A 17428-nucleotide genomic window follows, 5' to 3' on the forward strand; every position below is an offset into this window, starting at 1 on the left:
CACACCAAGGTGGCACAGAGCAGTATATGAAATACCGTCAGGTCCAGGTGCAGAAGATCGTCTCAAAGCAGCAAGTGTAGCGTCCAACTCCGGCATCGTAAAAGGAAGGTCAAGACGAGCACCTTTAGGAGGGGGCACGGGTCGATCCAATGTTGGACATGTTGAAATACGGGTATGGGTGACTCTTTTACAGAAGTCTTCGGCAACCTGCACTTCCGTCAGAGATTGGTGAAGTGCTATAGAGCACGGAAAGGATGTTTTTGCTGAGGAGGAGGACGAAGGCTTCGTACTATCTGCCAGGTCCTAGAAAGTGGCTTTCCAGGATCCAGAGATGAACAGAAGGTCCTCCATCGTTGTTTTCCCATTTTTTGAAGGTGACGCCGTATTTTTCGTTGAGCTCGTCGACATAAGACAAGGTCTAATGACGATTGAGTTCACCTAACCTTCCTTTCCGCTCTACGACGGATGCGCCGAGCCGTTCATATTCAATATCAATCATCGTTCTGGATGTACGTGCACTGATAAACATTGTTGTATTCTGCACTGACGATGCAAAAATTTCTTCTATATCAGATAGTGAAGTGATGTCTCCGCAATGCTCTTCGACACATGTAGAGAATGTGGACCAATCAGTGCAGCGTACAGCAGATGCAGTTGATTGCACAAACCACTTCATCTGCACATACGTTGGTATATGATCACGCCCATGCGTTTCTATGTCCAATCACCAGCTGACTGAGGGCAGGAGGCTCTGAGATACAATAGTGAAGTCTAAGCAACTTCCATAGGTAGTGCTGCGGATGTAAGTGGGAGACCCATCGGCGATGACAGTCAGCTAGACCTTAAGTGTCTATGAAGTCCATCAAGTTCCTAGCCCGACAGTTCATTGCGGCACTTAACCAGTGAGGATGATGAGAATTGGAGTCTCCAATAACAACATGAGGGCCTGGGGAACGTTGCAACACAGTGGATAGGTAGGAGAGGCCAAGTTTTTGTCTAGGAGGTATGTAGGCGCCGATGATCGAAAACACAAGCAGTTTATATTTTAGTGCCACACACATTTATTCATTGCTGTTATGTGGAGTGATCGTGGGCCGAACAAACGTCATGATGCATGTCGCTGCGTATACACATTAACACTTTGCTCTTGTGTCCATCTTCACGTGACCAGAGCTTAACGCATCCAGAAAGGCGAAATTCCGACGTGAGATTTGGCTCACATAGCACGATCACTGGAAAGCGTTATTTGAAAACCCGTTGCCTAAAGTCAGACATGCGGCCGCATAGACCTCGAGCATTCCATTGCATTATAACAGAATGATGCATCTGTTCCAATGTCCAGTGTTTTATTGTGAGAGCCATGATTGCCACCCTTATTTTAGAGCCGCTAATAGCGGCTCCATAGCATCTAACGCCTTCACGACAGATGGTGCAGTTGGCGTTGCCAACCCGGAGAGCAATATACGCATAGTGTTTACTAGCTGTATAAGCATGTCTCTCACCTTTTCATTTCCGAACCTCTGATTGCCCTCCCGGCTATTGGGGAGCGCCGAAGGAGTATCTCCACCTGAAGCCCTTTGTGGTAGCGAAGGCCACTCTAGAGCCGAAGAGGTTGGACTCACGTTGGATGACGCTTCATTCCTTGACGGGCGCGGAGGTACTGGGGGAGGCGCATCTTGTGCGTGCTGGCCTTGCTCTCACTGTGGCCCGTTTTGCATCCAAGAACTCAAAGGAAGTGCCCCTTTCCCCTGGGACTTGCTCTGTGAGCGGCGACGCCGTTGCCGCAACCGGCGCCTTTTCTTACGGACGGAATCGGCAGCCTCCTTGTGCGTGGAGTTCCCTCTCACCATTTTTTTTCTCAGAATTTGTATCTGACCTGCCATTTTGGGACAGTCCTTGGATGTCGCTTTATGGGCTCCCCGCTCCCCCTTCCCTTAGTACAGGGTAGCCAATCGGGCTGTCCTGGTTAAGCCCCCTGCCTTTCATTGATCAAGAATGCGTGCAGGGGATATAAGCGGAGATAACGTTGAGATTTGCTGATCACACATGATGATAGATATGCTTTACAAGCTTTACAAAGGGCAAGTAGGGAAGTTTGCACGGTGACAGACGAAGTAGTAAGGTCAACTTTGTAAAACACGCTGACGCCGAAGTAGGCGGCGCCGAAAAGTTAGATTCATTCATAGTGAACTGTCGCACTATGTGATCTTTTTAGCGTTGCCAAGCATCTCTGTACGGGGACAGAGAGCACCACGTACAAGGTCGATCCACATAGGCGGCGAAGCTTCGGGCGAAAAGCGGTTCAGAACGAATTGTCACCGACATCAGCAAGGGTGGTTACGGGAGCAGCGATTGAAGCGCGACTGTGTTTGGAGGGAACAAACATTGGGAAAGAAAAAAAGCGTTTTATAATTAAAGAGAGACACAATTAGATTCATTCAACGAAAATAAAATTCCTAATCAGTTTTATATACTCATGACGATAAAGGAAGAGGGAACTCTATTTTACTTGATTATTATCAATAAATACCTTTTTTCAGCGCCCACCGTAAGAGCGCCCATCGATAGCGGCGGGCTTTGACGCCGCTATCACTTGCAATGCAAAGCAGCTGTTGTAGTGTGCAGAAAGGCGCGCTTGTAAAGTTCACCTGTTACAATACGCCCCCGTCAAATGTTGTGTTGTTTTGCTTGTCGACGTTTGCATAAATTTAGTGACGCGGGTAGTTTCATTGTTTCTTAACTTGTGCAGTCATAAGTAGTGAGTTGCGACCACCAGATACATTAGTTGTTTTCGTGCGACAGCGCTGGCCGACGGGCTTGGCGTCCAACGAAAGGACGAGCACTCTACGCCCAAAGCGTTCGTCGGCCTCGAAAGAAAGTATGTTCTGTGCAGGGATGCGATTTCGGCACCCGTACGGGTGACCTTTTCCTGCATCGGTTTCCGCGCTGAAAGCTCGGAACGCCCATCAAGTCGAGTGTCGGGGCATTTGAATATACAGCTGTAATGGCAGGTCTCCGAAAACAAATTTCGCGCCTTTGGGAACAAAATGACGTCCCTTCTGTTTTTAACAAATATGACGTCACATTATTTTTTCTTCCACCGGAAGTGTTCCCTCCTCACGCAGACGGCGCTAAGCCCCACGAACAGCCAATGAACGGAAGCCGGTGAACGGAAGCCGGTGAACGGAATAGCCATTATCAGCTTCGTTTTGAAAGGAGGAAGAAATTGACAGGACCTGGTACGTTACATTCATTGGTAAATAAACAAGGTAGATAGATGTTTTAAGGAAGGGGGAAAATATTAAGGACACAGAAAAAATGATGGACTGATAAATATCAATAGATTGCTTGATTAGATCAAGCTGGCGAGCTAACTATTTGTTAAGGCTATTTAGTGGGCTAGTTGGTACGGATTATTGATTCTCGATACCGAATATCGATACCGATAATTGTTCTGATTAGTGGGTGTCGCCCTCTCATCCTTGCCTTTTAGCGCTGTTATTCTTTCACATTTTGTTGCCGCGGCGGCCGCATTTCGATGTAGGCGAAATGCAAAAACGCCCGTGTGCTTGCGTTGTAGTGCACGTTAAAGAATCCCAGGTGGTCAAAATTATTCCGTAGCCCTCCACTACGGAGTGTCTCATAATCAGAACTGGTTTTGGCACATAAAACCCCAGAAAGAAGAAGGGAATGCGAATAAATTATCACCATCACCGATGGCGTAGCTCTGCGGCGAGATCAAATCATTTCGCTACTTTCTGAAGATCCAGGGCTTTATCTCGAACAGCGCGGTGGCGCCGACATGCTAAAAGGGCAGAAATGAACATTGCTTCTATCAAAAACTGCGCCTTTGTCGCATTATATCTCCTATTATCCCGCTGTACTTGCAAAGCTTCGGGCAAGACGATCACAATGTGCGGCTTCGACCACTGCACCCATCCACGCATCAGTGATACCACGTGGCCGACCGTGATCAGAATTCATAGGAAATAAGGAAGCACAAAGGCAATAATACCACGAAGAAGTCATATTAAATATACTGTGGTAAATAATCGACGTTAGTTCTAAGAATATCGTAATGTTGCTAATGGAAACCCTCGCGAGTGACACTATAGCGCACGTATATGAAAACAGTAACATCTAATATGACGTTAAAGAGACGACAAACTAAAAATTTTGTCTTTATTCAATATTGCAGCCGTGTCGTTTAAAACAGGCAGCGCGCACGCAAAAGACATGAAACATTCCTTATGCAAATTTATTGCTTCATGAAAGTAAGTAAACCAGCGCATTTTATGTCTTGAGGTTCGTATGCCAATGATAAAAAAAAAAACAACAGACAGTATCTTTTTGTTTTTCGTTTGTTTTTGACCCGCATTTGTGTTTCTTAGTAGTTGCCGTGCAAAAATGGAGACTAAAAATCAAAAAGGAGGCACTCGTTTCTTGCGTTATCCGAGCAGCTGCACATACATTGCAATCGCATGCTATAGGTGACATACATTGCAATCGCATGCTACCTGTGGCGTAAAGGACCGCCTGTTGATATTTCAGTTACAAAACCAGCATGAGGCGACCAAGACCGGCTAAGCCTTAATCGCTTCACTCAAACACCAACAGTTGAAGCTTCTCCCGTATACCCCATCGGTATCGAGAGCAATTAACCCAGAATCTCTGCTGGTTGCTACGTATTATTCTAGGCATTCACATGGCAGAGTTAATGCTACTGCATTCAAAACAAAGATAAGGGCTCCCAGTATTTCCCGACTATACCGGTTCTACAAGTACCAGCAGTGTTACGCGCATTTTTTATCGCAAATTCGGCTAGTTTCGCCTCTTTTACGACAGGACTCCAATCAATAACTACGCCAAGAGCAAGGAGGCTCTAACGGCTGCATTAAGGCTTCAGCATCCCTTGTGGGGCACCTTACTCTATTAGTGTAGCCCATTTCCTGCTTTAACCGATATTCATAGCACTGACGGAGCACTAGGAACAGTCGCAAATGCTGGCAAGACGTTGAAGCGCGGGCTACACTCTTCCTCGTTGTCGTAGTAGCCGCTGAACTCTGGGCGCTCCAGTCTTGGTTCTCCGCCGGACGATTGCTGCCGGAAGGGCGCAGCGGTGGTAACCTCGCTGAACGCGTCTCGGGTCACTTCGGTGCTGGCCATTTCAAATGATGTTTTGGTCGTGACCGATAGAGAGTCCATTCGCGTCGTGCTCGAGACGATATATACCCTGTGAATGAACATGCCAACAGCTTAAAACATCAAATTTTTATATAAAGATTAATGAAATAAATCCTTATATTTCACGCACCAAACCCACTATATGATTATGAGGCACGCAGTAGTGGGGGACCAACTGGGATTAATTAAGGAGCAGCTAAACCTAAGTACGAGCCGCATGGACCCACGACCTGGAGCGCAGCAGCGGAACGTCATAGCCACTGCGCTACCGCGACAGATGACTTTGAAATTATAACATAGAAGTTTACACAATTGAAGTTAAAAAGTTACAGTAACAAAACAAAAGATGTGGTAAGTCCAAAACATTCTGCTGTATAAAAAAGTATGCCCGTCTATGCGTTACAGGCATCCCGTACACAAAAACGAAATCTTAAAGCTCCCGAAAACATGAAATAATTTTTCGTATCCATTTACTTATCACGGCAACAATTTCACGCTGGTTAGGTAGCTCAAACGAGTCATAAGATTTTATCCGACTTAGACGCTACACACTTATCGTAAAACAGGCTCGCAATGAAAAACATATGAAGTAAAGTAAATGATCGGAGGAAAACTTCATTGGACACACGAGCATCTTGCTCAGAGCCATGAACCAAACTGCTCGTGAAAGCGTCGATGTTTTATTGCCGAGAACAAAGGTGAGTGAGGGTGCAAGGCGCCCATAGACTAGTAAAATCATGTTTACATGTTTGCGCTCTTGGCTGCCGACAATTGTTGCCAGTCCGAATGAGACTTCTGCTGATACAAGAGTGTAATAATGCACATGTGTAGTTTTGATTTACATCTATCTCGGATTCATTTCTCATATGTGCATAAGTTATACGTTCCTTCGATTGAGGAAAATGTACGTATCAGTTTGTGCGCATTACATAATATGCATGCTTGGGCAGCACACGTACACACAAAACACGCGAAAGAATACAGGGCAAGTGCAGGTCCTTCTTCATTACATATGTTTCTAACGAAAGTCGCAACAAATCGCTTGCGCCTGTCTTCCTGTACCGCTGTAGTTTCATCTTTTTTTCATGTTAACTGTGCTAATAAAATCCGACTCATCAAGCTTCATCGATAGCTTTCACGAGAAGTCGCAGACACAGCTTATCACCAAATAGACGCACCAGCATGACGGCTACCATGACGTCAGCGCGAGCCATCTATATCGTGTGGAAACACAGGCGACACACAGACGCTCGTAAACCGACAAATGTCGCAGCGGTTCGAGGGTCACGCGAGACAGTTGTCTTCATTCGTATCATTCAGCATTTGAGCAGTGCTCGCGCGTGTGGCGACAAAAACATTTATTAAGCTCACCCGTTTCCTTCCGACTGAGGCTGACCAGACAGCAAGTTGGAGCAGTTGACGTTGCCGTTCCCGGAATTACTCTTGCTCATGGCCGCGGTAATTTGGTTCACTGAAAGGTGGTAAAAAAGAAAAGGCTTTTGGAAGTTGTTTGCCCCGGTGGAATGAATTTCCGGTCATTTTGAGTTAGAAGGTGAATATTTAAGCCCGGACACACTTAGAATGATGACAGTACTATTACAATTAATTTAAACGCGAACAAACCAACAACAGCTGGAGTGCTTCCTCACTTTCGTAGGTTCACCTGCCTTTGCAATAGTGACCTAATTGAAACTGTAAAATACACATTTGTAACTACACCAGGTTATAAACCGGCTATAGATTACCTATATCTAGCAGCCTAGCCCCGGTGTTGTGATTTAGTTCAGTTTCGGTTTCGCTGTAGTTTCTGTCCCCCGAGAAGAGGCGTTGTATATACGTTTCGGCTGTGTATATATTCCTGCTTACTTCTGAATAAAGGGCTGGTTCCAGTGTAAGTCTAGGACTGCTCGCAGACGCTCTTCAATTATAACACCCGGAGCCGTTTGAAAATTCTGTTTGTAATCGAAGAGTCTTACATTAAGTACCCAAGCGTTGGCGGACACCAACGCTATTGTAGGCCCTTTGCGTACTGACGTGAAATTTAAAAAATCGGGCTGAGAAGGTTGGTAGCTGAAACCGCATGCAATGAAAACATGGTATAGTGTTATCGCTTATATATTCGCAACAGCACTGCCTACGCGCCTTACTTTAGTATCATTGTGTAGAGAGTAAAAAAGTTGTCGCAGTTTCACCTGAAAGGTGAAGCATCAATTGCGATAGCAAATTTGTAGAGAGATATACGGAGTAATGATATTAGCTTTATCAGCTGTATAAACTTGGACATGCAGCAGCACCGGCAACGCGCCGAACTGTTGTCGACGCCGTCGGCATTTTGCCCGCGTTCGCTCAAAATGCGTGCGGCGTTGGTGACTGTTGCCGGAGCCTCTGATATAAATAGGCACTTGGTGCCGCAGCTAAACGTCGCCTCCCTTCCCTCCCCCTTCCCCCCCTCCCCCACGGCCTCTCGCGCATCGGAAGAAGGCGCGTTTGCTCTACATATATGGTGATTGTAAAGGAGGAAAGAGACGCCTACTTCTGCAGCCCTTAAGGAAGCACGGCGCAGAACGCGCGTTTGTTCTCCGCCGTGCGTTCACTCCCCGTGAAAGAGCGCGTCCCTCGCGCCCTTTCACTCGCACATACAGCGTTCGGCGGCGCGCGGCCACGATTTCATCTCCATTGACGTCATACGGAACCTCACGGCGACGGCGACGGCGACGGCGACGGCGACGCCGACGGCGACGGCGACGCCGACGGCAGAAATCTGCTTTTGAGTGTCCATATAATTGCTATCGCAATAAAAAAAGTTCACCGATGATTACGATTCCCTAATGCGAGGAGGAGAAAAACAAGAAGTGAGGGTGGAGATGGAAGACCAGCGAAGCTGTACTATGTTGGGAATTATGTATTTCCAATTATGACCATTAAGATGTGATGGTGTAATTGGATATTTGAACTATTAAAGAACGAGAAATATATATGATCCGGTGGTTTTCATTTATTTAGTGACCACAGGTACCATGGCCTTATGGTAGCTACAGTACACCGCCATAGGGTGTACGGCAAAGGTTGGCAAGTTCTTCATAAACACGTCATCAACGCCTCGCGCGTTCGGTGCGAACGCGGGCAAAACGCCGCCGCCGTCGACAACAGTTGTGCGCATTGTTTGTGTGACCGCACACAACCGCTGTGAAAACGCTGGCTACGTGACGAACGGCTAAACGCCGTTGACGACACTGTTAGGTGAGAGGTGGGCGAGAGCCCATGGAGAGAGTCGGCGGCAGAGGCCGGCAGGGCTGCGCGCATGCGCCGCAGTGGGAGCGCGGGCACGCACAGTAGTAGTATAGTAGTGGTGGTTTATTAAGGAAAATGACGCTTATTTTATTAGCTGCCCAATAGGGAGCACGGCGCAGCGTCAGGGGAAGAGGAAGTGGGAGATGAAGATGTGAGGAAGGGAAGAGAAGAGAAGGAGAATTAGCAGTAGTCTCATCCGATCACGGAGGAGGTCGGTGATGAAGGCGATGGCCTGCTGGGGGCGAGCGCTTAGCGATGGGCGGTGATCCCGTTCGACTCCACAAACTCAAAGAGGCTATGGAGAGCTCGGAGGTGGGGAGACGATGGGAACAGGAGGTCGCTGGTTGTCGCAGCAGGTAGACCCTGTTGTCTGTAGGCAGTGATGACTTTTGAGCGGTCCTGTGCCAGGGGCAAGCACAGAGAAGGTGTTCGAGGGTCTCGGGGTCACCGCAACTTTCGCAGGCCGGTGTGCTGGAGCGTCCCTTGGCGTGCAGCCGGGCCGCCGTCCAGACACAGCCCGTGCGCAGTCGAAGCAACGTTGCGCTACAGTGTAGTTGCGCGTTTCGTCCTGGTACGGCCATGCTCTGGAAGTAGCCTGGGACCCGTGCCGCTTGCCACTCTGGCATCCGGATGAACGGTTACGAGCAGTTTTATTGCGATAGCAATTAAGTGGATTTGCCGTCGTCGTCGCCGTCGTCGTCGCCGTGAGGTTCCCTATGACGTCAACGGCGATGAAATCGTCGCCGCGCTCCGGACGCTTATGTGCGAGCGAAAGGGCGCGAGAGACGCGCGCTTTCACAGGGAGCGAACGCACGTCGAAGAGCAAACGCGCTTTCTGCGCCGTGCTCCCTGAAGGGCTGCAGAATTAAGCGTCTCTTTCCTCCTTCCCATATATAGAGAGCAAACGCGACTTTTTCCGTCGCGCAAAAGGTTGTGGGGGGACGGGAGGGAGAGAGAGAGAGAGGGGAGGCGACGTTTAGCTGCGGCACCAAATGCGTATTTATATAAGAACGCCGCGCGCGTTCAGTGGGAGCGCGGGCAAAACGCCGACGGCGTCGACAACAGTTCTGCGCGTTGCTGGTGCTGCTGCATGTGCAAGCTTATACAGCTGATGAAACTACTATCCTTACTCCGTATAGCTAGCTCTCTGCTAATTTGCTATCGCAATTGATGCTTCGTCTTTCGGGTGAAACTGCGACAATTTTTTTTCAGGCACTGCCTCGATGCCTTCCTCGCCCACCGCTCCCCCTCCACTGGGAAGTCGCGTTTGCTAAAATTAAAATTAAATTATGGGGTTTTACGTGCCAAAACCACGATCTGATTATGAGGCACGCCGTAGTGGGGGACTCCAGAAATTTGGACAACTTGGGGTTCTTTAACGTGCACCTAAATCTAAGCACACGGGTGTTTTCGCATTTCACCCTCATCGAAATGTGGCTGCCGTGCCCGGGATTCGATCCCGCGACCTCGTGCTCAGCAGCCCAACACCATAGCCACTTAGCAACCACGGCGGGTTATCCACTGTGCGTTCGCTCCCCGTGAAAATGTGCGTCCCTCGCCTTCGCGCGCTTTCACTCGCACATAAGTCACGTTTGCTCTCCGCCGTGCGTTCGCTCTCCGTGAAAACGCGCGTCCCTCGCCCTCACACGCTTTCACTTGCACATAAGTCGCGTTAGCTCTCCGCCAGGCGTTCGCTCCCCTCGCCCTTGTTCGCTTTCACTCACCCATACAGCATACGGCCAATTAGGGTTTTTTTTCTATTGCCGGACGCGACGATCGAAATGTGAGCCCTTAACAGCTTCGCTGTAAAAGTGCGCATCAGTTTACACATCATATAGTTTTTCAACAAGTCCTGTTTCTTTTAAAAAGCGCACTAACGCTTTAAAAGCAGTCCATGCCGACGTCGCGGCTGGGCCAGGGTCCAAGAATTCGGGCTTCCGTAAGGGGACGTCTGTCAGTCTTGTAGAGCGTGGTGCGGAAGACGTCCCTTTGTGCAATAAAACTACGACAATCACACAGAAGGTGCGGTATCGTCTCTCTGCATCCGCAAACTTCACAATCTCGACTTTTGGCCATTCCGATAAGGTAGGAGTACGCATTAGCAAAACCTACTCCAAGCCATAGGCGACAAATGAGAGTTACCTCCCGTCGTGGTAAGCCATATGGAAGGCGGAGCTTCATATCAGGATCCAGGGAATAAATATGCTGGTTTGTAGAGTCTGCTGAATTTTATTGATATAACGTAAGCTCGCGAGCAAGCGTACGGAGCTGTCCCGCTGCGTCTGTTCTGGACATAGGGATAGTGACGCAATCGGAACTGCTATGTGAATATCGAGCGGCTGCGTCTGCTTGCTCGTTTCCAAGGATACCACAGTGACTTGGCAACCACTGAAATATGATGTCATGTCGCTTGTCAACTGCCCGATGGTGAATTTCTCGTGTGTCCGCGACAAGTCGTTCGTGGGGTCCACGGCGTAATGCAGAGAGCAAACTCTGGAGGGCGGCTTTGGAATCGCAGAAGATGGACCATTTCTGGGGCGTTTCCCGATCGATCAATTAAATTGATGCGCGCAGAGCTGCAAGTTCGACAGCCGTCGTCGATGTCAGGTGCGATGTCCTCAATGTTTTCACTGTTGATCTTGCTGGGACAAATACTGCAGTACATGACCGACCCATCAGTGTAAACATGTAAGCGGTCACTGTGGACCTCGTGGAGTAGCAATAATGCTGCCTGCTTCAATGCTGCTGACGGCATTTGTGCCTTTTTCTTGATGCCTGGAATGGTAAGGCATACTCGAGGTGAATGTAGAGACCACAGTGGCAACGAAGGCCATGCTGCTGGGACGTAATTCGATGGCAGGGGTGCTCTGTAAGTAGTCAGAAGACGGCTAAAAGTCGTATGCGGCCTAGTTGTTTGCAGCGAAGCAAGTTGGTGAAAGAGCATGAAACGAATAACGGTACCCTTGCGACATGCCGAATGTGCACTCTTAGAGCGTCGACCGCAATGTACGTTGATATAGGGTGGTCACGCGCTATGGCGATTGTGGCTGCAGTGGATGCACACTTAGGCAGGCCGAGGCACGTCCGAAGAACTCCGGCTTGTATACTATGGAGTGTGCGAAGGTTCGTTTTACTAGTGTTACTCAGCACAGGCAGGCTGTACGTATCTTAAGACGTCCATGAATAATGCACGGTACAGCTGTATCATCGATTGTACAGATGCGCCCCAAGACTTTCCGCCGACAAACTTGAATATATGAGCTATTGCAGTCCACCTCTTTTCGATATATGAAATATGTGGCGTCCAAGACAAATCATGGTCGATGATGACTCGAAGGAAAGGGCGCTTTGTTTCGTAAGCAATTGTCCATTTATGCATATAACATACGAAGTCATTGTTTTGCGTGTAAATGCGACTAATCGGCATTTTTCTGAGGATAGTTCAAGGTCTTTAATATGCAGGTAAGACAACGTTTGTGTGAGTGCCTTCTGCAGTCTCGCTCGTATCTGCGGATGTGTCAGGCCGGACACCATAGATGGATATCTGGACCATCCTTGGTAATGATCGAACGAGGCCTAACAGTGCTGTTGAAGAGCATGGGGCTTAATACTCGGCCTTGCGGTACATCTTTGCTGGTTAAATGGAGGGATGTCATTCCATCCTCTGTAAGCACGAAGAAGGATCTATCCTCCAAATCGCTATGAATCCAGCGCAGGGCAAGGCCACCAATGCCCACATCGGTCAATGCCTTGAGGATTGCTTGGTGTGCTACATTATCATATGCGCCTTTGACATCAAGAAACATTACCACCGTTATAAGTATGGAGCGAATGCCTAGCTAATCGGTAGATCACGAGAGCAAGCGCGTGGGTGACACGTGGGCGCGATTACAGCAGCCGCCGCAGACAGACCTCCACTCACGCAGCACCTGTTTCCACACACACGACGCACGCTACTCTGGCGCCATCTCGCAGCCATCATGGCCGCAAAGCCCGTCTTGCGCTGCACTACGCTTTTCCTCTCACGCTTTCATGATACTCTCCTCCTCCGCTTAGATGGATAGCTACCGGAAATTGCGTGGAATACGTATCCTAAGAATTGACGATCGCATTAAAACTTGAGATTGATGGTGCCTGGAGAAGCTATGAAAATGAAGTCGAAGAGGTACGATTGTAGGTGTACAACGTAGGGCGTCGGAAAGCGACGGAGGTGATACAGGGATCGTCGAAGTTATGTGCTCCAGGTTTGGCATCGAAAAGTGAGTTGCTTGGCTTAGAGTTTGACTGGGGTTTACCATGAGCTTGTTGCATCTCATGACGAGCGAAATATAAAATATATAAAAAAGTTAGCGTAGCTTGCACTCGAGGTGCAATGCTAAAGAGACAGTGGAGCTGATGGGCGCCTAGCTAGTCCTGGCTTTTGGGCTAGGCTAAGCACTACCAAGTCATCCCCAGCATTTTCCGGAACTTATTGATGATTGATCGATTATCGATTAGCTTTGATTGGCTATCAATTGGCTATCGATGACTGACTCAGGTTAAGTTGTCCCAACCATGCTTATCTAGACTTAGCTAGGCTGAGCTTCGCTAGTTCGCAGGAGTATGTGTCATTGCACTTGGACCCTTTCTAAGCACAACCGCCAGGATAGGCCCACGTCCTAATTTTTTTTGCTGTTACCGCGCTACAAATTACGGCCGGCTTAAATAGCTCCGCTGTTAAAAATGTTCTATTCTCCCTGTTATGGACTTCCACAAAAAAGTCACAGGCCTGCGCGGCACACGCAGCACAGTCACAGCGTAAGCTGGTGGAGCGTCTTAAGAGTAGCAATTTCGGCATCACGCACAACAGGGTCTTCGCGGAAAAGTCTCTTCGCCTCCGAGAGAGATCTCAACTGTCCACCCGGCGTCAACGGCGAGCTGCGGTTTGTAGTGCTGTCTGCACAGCAGTCTGCTGAGCCCGATGATGCTTCGTTATAGCCGCGCACGTAACTCTACGATTCGCTTCTCCAGCAGCGGTTCGTACCTTGCGAGGAGACGCCATAACGTGTACCGAAGAGGTACCCAGAATACGTGGCGCACATCTCACATCGGGATCGCGTTTATTGCGCGCCTCGTCTGAATCGCATCTCGTCGTCTGCGCATGTGCATGCGGCTTTTGCAGGCGCCTTAACTAGATGGCACCACCATACTGGCAGAGACTTGGATCGTCCGTGCCTGCGCGCCTGCCTAGGGCGCGTTTATAGGGGCTTTTTTAGACACCGATAGCAAGCGCTTGCGTGGCTCAGTGGTAAAGTATCCGACTCCCACGCAGCAGGCCTGGGTTCAATGCCGGCGGAAACCGGGTACTTTTTTTCGTATTTCGGGCGATAGCGGTTACGCGGCCGCGAACAACAACGAGAACCGATACGGCTATTAGAATGAGCCCATAACAGCTTACGCAGTAAAAGCAAGCGCTGCGCGTCGTGACAGGGAACGTCACATTGTTGAGAGTGCGAAGACGGGAGGAGCGCTAGTTTATGTCGCATGTTTGCATTGTATCTGAACTCTTGGCCTCGGTGACAAATATAAATATGTATACAGAGATACCAGACTGTGCTTTGTCATCTATAGCAGGACCACGGGAGGTCAATAGAAATTCAAAAGGAGTCAACGAGGATAGTACAAGAGCCGCTCATTCCCCAAATGGCGGAGCAAAAGAAACGTCGTGGTCGGTCGGTAGCTGGTGAAACTCAGGCCCCTATGGGACGTGTAGGTGACCGCCCCTTAAGCTAACTACCTATACTAGGTTTCATACGTACCAGGCTACGCTATGAAGTCTAGAGAAGATTCTCTGGTCGCCTCCACGACCAAAAAATAGTTCGTCACATATATGAAATAAATATATAGGCATGCGCATCACAAATTTCGATGTAAAATTTAGGGTTATACTTTTATGTAGCAAAAGATGACGTATTCATTACACGACAGGCGTCGGAAGCTGAATCCTATTTACCACCAAACGAGCGGAGTGACGTATTTCTGCGACAGGCGGCCACAACGCATCATCTGCACTCGCGACCAAAACAGTGCGCCGCATACCGGAAGCACGAAGGTGCTCAAATAACGCGTAATTTCATATATAAACTCGCGTCAACAAGTTATAATTGTAATATAACAAACAGTTTATTGTTTAGAAAGCGTCGCAGATTAAGAGCACCTGCACTGGGAAACGCGCGGAGTGATCCATTGTATGGCCGCACTACTTGCGTAGCGTTCGCAGAGCTGCCTGCTATGTATAAAAGTGACTATAGCTGTGTCTAGACGCAATGTTTTATGCGTGGCATAGAATATTTGCGACTCGGACTACTAAACTTATCTAGATGGGTGATTACAAGACGAGGCAATTGCGGCAAAATGAACTTTTGGAGTTTTTCGTCCCATATATCTACAGGCAGAGCGCTATGAGGGACGCTGTAGCTGAAGGCACCAAAATAGACAACCTCAGAGATATCGTTAAGCGACCACTTCCGCATGCAATCCCAATATAAAGGCGTTGGTTGCAGACGGGAGTAGATCCCGCGCTTTCGTGCTCGGCACAAGTTCGCCGCAGACGCTGAGCCCCCATCGCCGAAGGTTTGAGCCTTAAATGCACACACAATCACAGGCGTCACAGCGTACCCTTTAATTTAGTCTGACCGCGATGCTAGCCTTGTAGCTCAAACATAGCATCCCCTTTATTGGAATGATTTTGCAAGAAATTCAAGTCTGGAACGCAGATAATAATCATTATCTAAGAGAATTCCAAGTCCCGTAAATAGATCTTCAATCAGTTTAGTGCGTACTTAGCCAAAAGAGGTTTTGCTGTTTTCAGCAAAACAAGTGGCATTGTGTTACAATTATTATAACAGGGTTATATTGACGGATAGCTCTCGTCAAAGTCGGCGTTCTAAGTCCGTGTAGGTCATCTAAAATAGAGGAAGAAAACCGGTATTGGTTTTCGTGCAATTCAAACCTCAGTAGATTCAGCATTTTAGCGTTGTGATGGTTCACAAATTCAGTACAAGAAGCGAGAATATGGATCATCCTCTGCTGTTTCCCAGGCAGTATTATCTCTTGAAAGAGCCAACAAATGTCCGCAGAACTCGGTAATACCATGCGATATTCTAAAGTGAAAATGCAAGACATACGAAGCACTTAGTAACGTTTATACGGACATCTGAGCCCCGAAATATCCCCAAGAAGGCTCCAACAGACGAAGCCGCAAGGCAAGTGCATGAGAACATAACATGGGACTCCATATATGTCCTGAGGTACGCTGTGTGTTTTAAGGTGACTTGCAGCCTTTGGCTGAAGAGAAACATAGATTGATCGAAATTAAAGCCATTCCTTCACCATTTGCGACTAGACAGTATAACGGTACAAAATACGCTCTGCATGAATTTATGGCACTGGTAGTTCTCAGTTTAGTAAGGGCATTTATTACGCACATCTCCTTCATCTGTATATTATCATCTTCATCCTCACACTTTTACCTATCCTTCTCTTCCCCTGCATATGTGATCATCATCATCGAGTGTGTGCAGCGCTGGTTCGCTGACGAGGTCCCGAACCGAATAAACATCGTCCCAACCGAGACGTCACAAGTGGTGGATGTTGTGTCGGTGGCGGCAGGCGGGGGGCCCGGCGTCCAGAGAGCGCGCGGCGAACGCCCGGCTCGCCGACACGGGAGGGAAGAGAACGCTGCTGGTTCACGGGAAACCCAAACGCAGACTCGGCCGACCAGCGGCCGTTTATTCCTCGAAGACTCGCCCCAACAGGTGCCATCCTCTGATTGGTTCCGCACACACACGTGAGCGGACGTGCAGAGACATCTGGCCGAACTAGTGCATAACATATTCAAACATCATTGCGCTAGCTCCCACAGAGGGCAACATCCATATACCACAGTGGAGTGTGATCTTCGGTCGTACGTGCTCTGGCCGTCCGGTCTGCCTCCTGGATCTTCGTTCAGGTTGCCGCTTGCGCCAACCATCAGCGGACATGCCGCAGGACGTGCAGCCTGGAGCCCCTATTGCCACCATTCCGACATCGCAAGTCACCCCTTCCTTTATCTTCAACAGCCCCCAGCGTGACCCCCATCTCTTCGCGGGTCTTCACGGAGAGGATGTGGAAGACTGGCTAGACGATTATGAGCGAGTCAGTTCTGCCAATCAGTGGGATGATGTTCATAAACTCCGCCATGTCTCTTTCTATCTGTCTGGTGTGGCGAAGACGTGGTTCTTTAACCACGAGGTCCACTTGACCTAATTATGACGCGACTTAATCATGACTTCGCCGATGAGGAAGTTCAATGTCATTTACTAGCATGTGCAAGACATGATTGTGGAAAGCATCAGTTGATAATTGATAAGCGATCTAATGGCATTTGGCCACAGCCCTGTAAGCCTAAAAGCTGTCTTCAGTTCATGGTCAACAGGCCTGCGCCATTCAAATGCGCCACTAATAACCACGTATTGACAAAAATTATAGGGCGCACGGGTTCGGGTATTTCACCGCTTAGGGGCAGGGACTGCGAAAACGAAGCACAGCTTTCATTAGAGACTAATGCAGAGGGAACGAGAACACGCAAAGACAGTTCAAGTTATGGCGCCATTGATTGCTCAAACAGAGGAAAAAAAAAACATACTTGTGTTCATTTCCTCCTTCTCGGGATTGCCGGTTCCTTCATGATTGGCATGATTTCCGGCTCGTGAGCTCTCTACACGGTTTATTGCAATGCATAAACTCTGAAAGGAAATAATTGTAACAGCTATTTAACATATTCACACACAAAGATTATATATATGCAGGTAGTTTCACGTAACTTCAACCAAGGATTAAAAAAAAGAGAACACCGAGGACACCTGAGCACTTTTATAAGTTGTGAATGCGAAAGCATTATTTGTCCAATTGAACGCCGCCCAGCGATCCTTCG

General features: G+C 48.4%; 1 protein-coding gene across 4 annotated transcripts in view; it reads right to left on the minus strand.

Annotated features, from left to right (window-relative positions):
• LOC119450658 (uncharacterized) overlaps window positions 1-17428 on the minus strand; it is a 67395-nt gene that overhangs the window by 14914 nt on the left and 35053 nt on the right. The window contains exons 6-8 of one of the 4 annotated variants that reach the window (XR_007466502.1): window positions 17141-17240; window positions 6556-6655; window positions 4638-5233 (exon numbers count right to left, since the gene is read on the minus strand). Coding sequence is in view for 3 of the 4 variants with exons in the window: in XM_049666120.1 (XP_049522077.1) it covers window positions 4966-5233; window positions 6556-6655; window positions 17141-17240 (468 nt within the window). In the remaining variant the exon portion in view is untranslated. Of the gene's footprint in view, window positions 1-4180; window positions 5234-6555; window positions 6656-17140; window positions 17241-17428 lie in introns of those variants that run through there. The other 3 variants (XM_049666120.1, XM_049666118.1, XM_049666117.1) reach the window with 3 other exon arrangements.

This window comes from Dermacentor silvarum, chromosome 4 (genome assembly GCF_013339745.2).
Source record: "Dermacentor silvarum isolate Dsil-2018 chromosome 4, BIME_Dsil_1.4, whole genome shotgun sequence".
In the NCBI taxonomy this organism is placed as follows: domain Eukaryota; kingdom Metazoa; phylum Arthropoda; class Arachnida; order Ixodida; family Ixodidae; genus Dermacentor; species Dermacentor silvarum.